Consider the following 10263-nt stretch of genomic DNA (forward strand, 5'->3'; position numbering starts at 1 on the left):
TCAAGGACCTGCTCTAGCGTTTTTTTGGCATGAACCCATATCAGATCCAGCCACGATCACATCATCGATATAGCACCCTACGTGTGGAATGCCCTTTAGCACTTCGTCCATCAAGGACTGGAATATTGCGGGTGCACTAGCCACACCATATGGAAGGCGCTGAAATTGGAACAACCCCAAACTGGTGTTGACCGTCAGAAACGATCGTGACTCGGGGCTCAGTGTTACCTGCTGATACGCCGCCGATAGGTCGAGAACGCAGAACACCTTACCGCCTGTAATTGCTGAATATAGGTCTTCTGGCCTGGGCAGCGGGTAATGGTCTGTTTTTAGGACCGGATTAATCGTAACTTTGTAGTCACCGCAAAGCCTAAGGCTGCCATCTTTTTTCTGGACTACGACAAGTGGTGTCGCCCAGTCGCTATGCGATACCTGCTGTAGCATGCCTGTTTTTACCATCTCCCGGAGCTGTTTTTCCACTGTTTCTTTAAGTGCAAATGGAACAGACCTGGCTCGACAGAATACTGGCGTAGCATCTGCATTCAAAGATATTTTTGCCTCAAAACTCTTTACGGTGCCCATTGTCTGTGAAAAGACTGCAGGGTATTTCTTCCTCAATGACATGGCTCTGTCCTCCGCGGTTACTTGACCTATTGCGCTCCAGTCAAGCTTGAGATGCTCAAGCCAATTCCGGCCAAGCAATGCTGGCAGTCTCCTTCCGTTATCCTTAACTACTACTACTGGAAGAATCATGCTCTGACCTTTGTACACGACTGCAACCTCACACTGTCCCTTAAGTGTCATTTGTTCGCCGGTGTACGTGCGAAGTGTCACTTTGGTGGGCTGACATGTAACATGAGCGAAATGTGAATCATAGACATACTCTGGCACTACAGTAACAGCCGCTCCTGTGTCAATCTGCATGTTCAGGGGTTTGCCTTCGACCTGAATGTTCACATCGTAAGAAGAGCGTGTCACATTTATGAAATGGTATACTTCGTGCTCAGAGTCCTCGTCAGAACATTCTAAGGCATTTGTTCTCTTTGTCTGCGCAGTGGTGCACATTTTTCTCAAGTGTCCTACTTTCGAGCAGTTACGGCACACAGACTTTTTATACCAGCATACGCTTGAAGAATGCCCTCTGCCGCATCTTTCACATCGCTCTTTCTTGGCAAAGTGGCTCTTTTGAGTCTTCTTCATCCCTTTCTTCGGCTGACTCCCAACCGCATTTAATGACTCCTCTTTGTTCTTTTCTTTCATTAGCGCTGCCTCTCTTGCCGCCATTTCTCGGTCCAAGGCAATCTTGCAGGCGCTGTCAAAGGTTAGGCTTTCTTCCGCGAACAAGGCTCGCTGCGTTTCTTCATTGCGCACACCTGCTACTAGCCTGTCGCGAAGTGCATCCTGTAAGAAGTCGCCGTAGTTACATTTCCTGGCCAAGTGCTTCAGCTCGACTATAAAATTTTCTACGCTTTCCCCTTCGTGCTGAGTCCGCTTGTTGAACCTGCAGCGCTCCGCGATTACCGAGCTCCGTGGGCTGTAATGTTCTGTAAGCAACCGCTTTGCTTCCTCGTAAGTTTTCTCACGTGGGGAAGCCGGCACTACAAGGTTCTTCAAGACTTCATAAGCTTCTGCTCCTATTACCGTTAGGAAAACCGCTAGCTTCTTTTCCTCTTCTATGTCGTTCGCTTGCACAAACAGTTCGAATCGCTCCAGGTAAGACTCGAAATTCTGTGACTTAGGATCAAACTCAGCGACCTTCCCTAAACGCGACATTCCTGTCTGCGAGTAGAAAATGTAGAGTCACCTCTGTGCGGTTGTTTCTCCGTCCTTGGCTCAGGTTGCCGTCGGTCGCCCTTCAGCATGAAGCTCCGCTCGCTGCCACCACGTCAATGCTTTCGGTGCTTGTGTGGGGGCGTTGCTCGAGGGGCGTTGCTGTCTGCTCCACGTTGCAGGCTGCGGTGTCGTACTCCGAGAGCACGTACATGACCGGATGGCTTCTTCAGTCGCCGAAACGCGCCTACTTTTTCGCCATGTAGTTCCTTCGCCGCGCCTGCCTACGGGATTCGAGGTCCCATTCCTCGTCGCCAGTGATATAGCCACAACCAGTGGCCACAAAACAATGATCACTTTATTCTCGAGCGCATACATTTTATAGCCAGATGTGACGTCATACATGCGACGATATCTGCGCGGCAGCATGCGGTGCACGTTATCACAGTGTCCTGATCTCTTTCTTGTGTCCGTGCTTGCACGCCCTGTCTCTTTTTAGAATGAATACGTACCAACTAGCTCAGCTCTCTGTTATTCTAAGATATGAGCTTCTACCTTTCAAAAACGCTTTATTTTGCGATTTCACGACGTTTCGTCGCGTTTGGAGGCGATTGGAGATGGTTGTAATTTTGATTAAACGACGATTGGACAATGTTGCATTTTTAATTATACATATAAGCTTCTCTCCTTCAGGAACGACCTATTCTGCGATTTTACGTCGTTTTATAGTGTTTGGAGACGATTGGAGGAGGTGGAAATTCTCATCAAAGATATGAGCATCTACCGTTCAGAAACGCTGTATTTTGCGATTTCACGACGTTTCGTCTCGTTTGGAGACGATTCGACATGGTTGTATTTTTGATTAAACGTATAAGCTTCTAGCCTTTAGAAACGATCTATTCTGCGATTTGACGACGTTTCGTCGCGTTTGGAGACGATTGGAGAATGTTGCATTTTTGATTAATCATATAAGCTTCTACCCTTCAGGAATGACCTATTCTGCGATTTTACGTCGTTTCATAGTGTTTGGAGACGATTGGAGGTGGTGGAAATTCTCATCAAAGACATGAGCATCTACCGTTCAGAAACGCTTTATTTTGCGATTTCACGACGTTTCGTCGCGTTTGGAGGCGATTAGAGATGGTTGTAATTTTGATTAAACGTATAAGCTTCTAGCCTTCGGAAATGATCTATTCTGCGATTTGAGGACGTTTCGTAGTGTTTGGAAACGATTGGAGGTGGTGGAAATTCTCATCAAAGATATGAGCATCTACCGTTCAGAAACGCTGTATTTTGCGATTTCACGACGTTTCGTCGCGTTTGGAGACGATTCGACATGGTTGTATTTTTGATTAAACGTATAAGCTTGTAGCCTTTAGAAACGATATATTCTGCGATTTGACGACGTTTCGTCTCGTTTGGAGACGATTCGACATGGTTGTATTTTTGATTAAACGTAAAAGCTTCTAGCCTTTGGAAACGATCTATTCTGCGATTTGACGATGTTTCGTCGCGTTTGGAGACGATTGGAGTATGTTGCATTTTTAATTAAAGATATAAGCTTCTATCCTTCAGGAACGACCTATTCTGCGATTTTACGTCGTTTTATAGTGTTTGGAGACGATTGGAGGTGGTGGAAATTCTCATCAAACATATGAGCTTCTACCTGTCAAAAACGCTTTATTTTGCGATTTCACGACGTTTCGTCGCGTTTGGAGACGATTGGAGATAGTTGTATTTTTGATTAAACGTGTAAGCTTCTAGCCATCAGAAACGATCTATTCTGCGATTTGAGGACGTTTCGTAGCGTTTGGAGACGATTGGAGACTGTTGCATTTTTAATTAAAGATATAGGCTTCTATCCTTCAGGAACGAGCTATTCTGCGATTTTACGTCGTTTTATAGTGTTTGGAGACGATTGGAGGTGGTGGAAATTCTCATCAAAGATATGAACTTCTACCTTTCAAAAACGCTTTATTTTGCGATTTCACGACGTTTCGTCGCGTTTGGAGACGATTGGAGATGGTTGTAATTTTGATTAAACGTATAAGCTTCTAGCCTTTGGAAACGATCTATTCTGCGATTTGACGACGTTTCGTCGCGTTTGGAGACGATTGGACAATGTTGCATTTTTAATTAAACATATAAGCTTCTATCCTTCAGGAACGACCTATTCTGCGATTTTACGTCGTTTTAGTGTTTGGAGACGATTGGAGGTGGTGGAAATTCTCTTCAAAGATATGAGCTTCTACCTTTCAAAAACGCTTTTGCGATTTCACGCCGTTTCGTCGCGTTTGGAGACGATTGGAGATGGTTGTAATTTTGATTAAACGTATAAGCTTCTAGCCATCAGAAACGATCTATTGTGCGATTTGAGGACGTTTCGTAGCGTTTGGAGACGATTGGAGAATGTTGCATTTTTAATAAAGATATAAGCTTCTATCCTTCAGGAACGACCTATTCTGCGATTTTACGTCGTTTTATAGTGTTTGGAGACGATTGGAGGTGGTGGAAATTCTCATCAAAGATATGAGCTTCTACCTTTCAAAAACGCTTTATTTTGCGATTTCACGACGTTTCGTCGCGTTTGGAGGCGATTGGAGAGTGCTGTAATTTTGATTAAACGTATAAGCTTCTAGCCTTCGGAAACGATCTATTCTGCGATTTGACGACGTTTCGTCGCGTTTGGAGACGATTGGAGAATGTTGCATTTTTGATTAATCATATAAGCTTCTAGCCATCGGAAACGACCTATTCTGCGATTAGACGACGTTTCATAGTGTTTGGAGATGATTGGAGGTGGTGGAAATTCTCATCAAAGATATGAGCGTCTACCGTTCAGAAACGCTGTATTTTGCGATTTCACGACGTTTCGTCGCGTTTGGAGACGATTGGACATGCTTGTATTTTTGATTAAACGTAAAAGCTTCTAGCCTTTGGAAACGATCTATTCTGCGATTTGACGATGTTTCGTCGCGTTTGGAGACGATTGGAGTATGTTGCATTTTTAATTAAAGATATAAGCTTCTATCCTTCAGGAACGACCTATTCTGCGATTTTACGTCGTTTTATAGTGTTTGGAGACGATTGGATGTGGTGGAAATTCTCATCAAAGATATGAGCTTCTACCTTTCAAAAACGCTTTATTTTGCGATTTCACGACGTTTAGTCGCGTTTGTAGACGATTGGAGATAGTTGTAGTTTTGATTAAACATGTAAGCTTCTAGCCATCAGAAACGATCTATTCTGCGATTTGAGGACGTTTCGTAGCGTTTGGAGACGATTGGAGAATGTTGCATGTTTAATTAAAGATATAGGCTTCTATCCTTCAGGAACGACCTATTCTGCGATTTTACGTCGTTTTATAGTGTTTGGAGACGATTGGAGGTGGTGGAAATTCTCATCAAAGATATGAGCTTCTACCTGTCAAAAACGCTTTATTTTGCGATTTCACGACGTTTCGTCGCGTTTGGAGACGGTTGGAGAAGGTTGTATTTTTGATTAAACGTATAAGCTTCTAGCCTTTAGAAACGGTCTATTCTGCGATTTGACGACGTTTCGTCGCGTTTGGAGACGATTGGAGAATGTTGCATTTTTGATTAAACATATAAGGTTCTACCCTACAGGAACGACCTATTCTGCGATTTTACGTCGTTTTATAGTGTTTGGAGACGATTGGAGGTGGTGGAAATTCTCATCAACGATATGAGCTTCTACCTTTCAAAAACGCTTTATTTTGCGATTTCACGACGTTTCGTCGCGTTTGGAGACGATTGGAGTTGGTTGTAATTTTGATTAAACGTATAAGCTTCTAGCCTTTGGAAACGATCTATTTCTGCGATTTGACGACGTTTCGTCGCGTTTGCAGACGATTGGACAATGTTGCATTTTTAATTAAACATATAAGCTTCTATCCTTCAGGAACGACCTATTCTGCGATTTTACGTCGTTTTATAGTGTTTGGAGACGATTGGAGGTGGTGGAAATTCTCTTCAAAGATATGAGCTTCTACCTTTCAAAAACGCTTTATTTTGCTATTTCACGCCGTTTCGTCGCGTTTGGAGACGATTGGAGATGGTTGTAATTTTGATTAAACGTATAAGCTTCTAGCCATCAGAAACGATCTATTGTGCGATTTGAGGACGTTTCGTAGCGTTTGGAGACGATTGGAGAATGTTGCATTTTTAATTAAAGATATAAGCTTCTATCCTTCAGGAACGACCTATTCTGCGATTTTACGTCGTTTTATAGTGTTTGGAGACGATTGGAGGTGGTGGAAATTCACATCAAAGATATGAGCTTCTACCTTTCAAAAACGCTTTATTTTGCGATTTCACGACGTTTCGTCGCGTTTGGAGACGATTGGAGAAGGTTGTATTTTTGATTAAACGTATAAGCTTCTAGCCTTCAGTAACGACCCATTCTGCGATTTGACGACGTTTCGTCGCGTTTGGAGCCGATTGCAGATGGTTGTATTTTTGATTAAACGTATAAGCTTCTAGCCATCGGAAACGACCTATTCTGCCATTAGACGACGTTTCATAGTGTTTGGAGATGATTGGAGGTGGTGGAAATTCTCATCAAAGATATGAGCGTCTACAGTTCAGAAACGCTGTATTTTGCGATTTCACGACGTTTCGTCGCGTTTGGAGACGATTGGACATGCTTGTATTTTTGATTAAACGTAAAGGCTTCTAGCCTTTGGAAACGATCTATTCTGCATTTGACGACGTTTCGTCGCGTTTGGAGACGATTGGAGTATGTTGCATTTTTAATTAAAGATATAAGCTTCTATCCTTCAGGAACGACCTATTCTGCGATTTTACGTCGTTTTATAGTGTTTGGAGACGATTGGATGTGGTGGAAATTCTCATCAAAGATATGAGCTTCTACCTTTCAAAAACGCTTTATTTTGCGACTTCACGACGTTTCGACGCGTTTGGAGACGATTGGAGATAGTTGTAGGTTTGATTAAACATGTAAGCTTCTAGCCTTCGGAAACGATCTATTCTGCGATTTGACGGCGTTTCGTCGCGTTTGGAGACGATTGGAGAATGTTGCATTTTTAATTAAAGATATAAGCTTCTATCCTTCAGGAACGCCCTATTCTGCGATTTTACGTCGTTTTATAGTGTTTGGAGACGATTGGAGGTGGTGGAAATTCTCTTCAAAGATATGAGCTTCTACCGTTCAAAAACGCTTTATTTTGCGATTTCACGCCGTTTCGTCGCGTTTGGAGACGATTGGAGATGGTTGTAATTTTGATTAAACGTATAAGCTTCTACCGTTCAGGAACGACCTATTCTGCGATTTTACATCGTTTCATTGTGTTTGGAGACGATTGGAGGTGGTGGAAATTCTCATCAAAGACATGAGCATCTACCGTTCAGAAACGCTTTATTTTGCGATTTCACGACGTTTCGTCGCGTTTGGAGACGATTCGACATGGTTGTATTTTGGATTAAACGTATAAGCTTCTAGCCTTTAGAAACGATCTATTCTGTGATTTGACGACGTTTCGTCGCGTTTGGAGACGATTGGAGAATGTTGCATTTTTGATTAATCATATAAGCTTCTACCCTTCAGGAACGACCTATTCTGCGATTTTACATCGTTTCATAGCGTTTGGAGACGATTGGAGGTGGTGGAAATTCTCATCAAAGACATGAGCATCTACCGTTCAGAAACGCTTTATTTTGCGATTTCACGACGTTTCGTCGCGTTTGGAGGTGATTGGAGATGGTTGTAATTTTGATTAAACGTATAAGCTTCTAGCCTTCGGAAATGATCTATTCTGCGATTTGACGACGTTTCGTCGCGTTTGGAGACGATTGGAGATGGTTGTAATTTTGATTAAACGTATAAGCTTCTAGCCATCAGAAACGATCTATTGTGCGATTTGAGGACGTTTCGTAGCGTTTGGAGACGATTGGAGAATGTTGCATTTTTAATTAAAGATATAAGCTTCTATCCTTCAGGAACGACCTATTCTGCGATTTTACGTCGTTTTATAGTGTTTGGAGACGATTGGAGGTGGTGGAAATTCTCATCAAAGACATGAGCATCTACCGTTCAGAAACGCTTTATTTTGCGATTTCACGACGTTTCGTCGCGTTTGGAGACGATTGGAGATGGTTGTATTTTTGATTAAACGTATAAGCTTCTAGCCTTCGGAAACGATCTATTCTGCGATTTGACGACGTTTCGTCGCGTTTGGAGACGATTCGACATGGTTGTATTTTTGATTAAACGTATAAGCTTCTAGCCTTTAGAAACGATCTATTCTGCGATTTGACGACGTTTCGTCGCGTTTGGAGACGATTGGAGAATGTTGCATTTTTGATTAATCATATAAGCTTCTACCCTTCAGGAACGACCTATTCTGCGATTTTACGTCGTTTCATAGTGTTTGGAGACGATTGGAGGTGGTGGAAATTCTCATCAAAGACATGAGCATCTACCGTTCAGAAACGCTTTATTTTGCGATTTCACGACGTTTCGTCGCGTTTGGAGACGATTTGAGATGGTTGTAATTTTGATTAAACGTATAAGCTTCTAGCCTTCGGAAATGATCTATTCTGCGATTTGAGGACGTTTCGTAGTGTTTGGAAACGATTGGAGGTGGTGGAAATTCTCATCAAAGATATGAGCATCTACCGTTCAGAAACGCTGTATTTTCCGATTTCACGACGTTTCGTCGCGTTTGGAGACGATTCGACATGGTTGTATTTTTGATTAAACGTATAAGCTTGTAGCCTTTAGAAACGATATATTCTGCGATTTGACGACGTTTCGTCTCGTTTGGAGACGATTCGACATGGTTGTATTTTTGATTAAACGTATAAGCTTCTAGCCTTCGGAAACGATCTATTCTGCGAATTGACGACGTTTCGTAGCGTTTGGAGACGATTGGACAATGTTGCATTTTTAATTATACATATAAGCTTCTATCCTTCAGGAACGACCTATTCTGCGATTTTACGTCGTTTTATAGTGTTTGGAGACGATGGGAGGTGGTGGAAATTCTCTTCAAAGATATGAGCTTCTACCTTTCAAAAACGCTTTATTTTGCGATTTCACGACGTTTCGTCGCGTTTGGAGACGATTGGAAATGGTTGTATTTTTGATTAAACGTATAAGCTTCTAGCCATCAGAAACGACCTATTCTGCGATTAGACGACGTTTCATAGTGTTTGGAGACGATTGGAGGTGGTGGAAATTCTCATCAAAGATATGAGCATCTACCGTTCAGAAACGCTGTATTTTCGATTTCACGACGTTTCGTCGCGTATGGAGACGATTCGACATGGTTGTATTTTTGATTAAACGTATAAGCTTCTAGCCTTTAGAAACGATCTGCGACTGACGACGTTTCGTCGCGTTTGGAGACGATTGGAGAATGTTGCATTTTTGATTAATCATATAAGCTTCTACCCTTCAGGAACGACCTATTCTGCGATTTTACATCGTTTCATTGTGTTTGGAGACGATTGGAGGTGGTGGAAATTCTCATCAAAGACATGAGCATCTACCGTTCAGAAACGCTTTATTTTGCGATTTCACGACGTTTCGTCGCGTTTGGAGACGATTGGAGATGGTTGTTATTTTGATTAAACGTATAAGCTTCTAGCCTTCGGAAACGATCTATTCTGCGATTTCACGACGTTTCGTCGCGTTTGGAGGCGATTGGAGATGGTTGTAATTTCGATTAAACGTATAAGCTTCTAGCCTTCGGAAACGATCTATTCTGCGATTTGACGACGTTTTATAGTGTTTGGAGACGATTGGAGGTGGTGGAAATTCTCATCAAAGATATGAGCTTCTACCTTTCAAAAACGCTTTATTTTGCGATTTCATGACGTTTCGTCGCGTTTGGAGACGATTGGAGATGGTTGTAATTTTGATTAAACGTATAAGCTTCTAGCCTTCGGAAACGATCTATTCTGCGATTTGACGACGTTTCGTCGCGTTTGGAGACGATTGGACAATGTTGCATTTTTAATTAAACATATAAGCTTCTATCCTTCAGGAACGACCTATTCTGCGATTTTACGTCGTTTTATAGTGTTTGGAGACGATTGGAGGTGGTGGAAATTCTCTTCAAAGATATGAGCTTCTACCTTTCAAAAACGCTTTATTTTGCGATTTCACGACGTTTCGTCGCGTTTGGAGACGATTGGAGATGGTTGTAATTTTGATTAAACGTATAAGCTTCTAGCCTTCGGAAACGATCTATTCTGCGATTTGACGACGTTTCGTCGCGTTTGGAGACGATTGGACAATGTTGCATTTTTAATTAAACATATAAGCTTCTATCCTTCAGGAACGACCTATTCTGCGATTTTACGTCGTTTTATAGTGTTTGGAGACGATTGGAGGTGGTGGAAATTCTCTTCAAAGATATGAGCTTCTACCTTTCAAAAACGCTTTATTTTGCGATTTCACGACGTTTCGTCGCGTTTGGAGACGATTGCAGATGGTTGTATTTTTGAT

At 42.3% G+C, this 10263-nt stretch overlaps 1 protein-coding gene across 1 annotated transcript; it reads right to left on the minus strand.

Moving 5' to 3' along the window:
- Window positions 1-2067, minus strand: LOC119377197 (uncharacterized protein K02A2.6-like). The gene has a single exon (XM_037646777.2). The coding sequence runs from the start codon at window positions 1771-1773 to the stop codon at window positions 1-3; it is 1773 nt and encodes a 590-aa protein (XP_037502705.1). The 5' UTR covers window positions 1774-2067.
- Window positions 2068-10263: the final 8196 nt, after the last annotated feature.

Source organism: Rhipicephalus sanguineus, unplaced genomic scaffold (assembly GCF_013339695.2).
Source record: "Rhipicephalus sanguineus isolate Rsan-2018 unplaced genomic scaffold, BIME_Rsan_1.4 Seq396, whole genome shotgun sequence".
NCBI lineage: Eukaryota > Metazoa > Arthropoda > Arachnida > Ixodida > Ixodidae > Rhipicephalus > Rhipicephalus sanguineus.

Bases quoted from the DNA above. Each gene is read 5' to 3' on its own strand.
- LOC119377197 (XM_037646777.2), bottom strand. From the start codon at position 1,773: ATGTCGCGTTTAGGGAAGGTCGCTGAGTTTGATCCTAAGTCACAGAAT.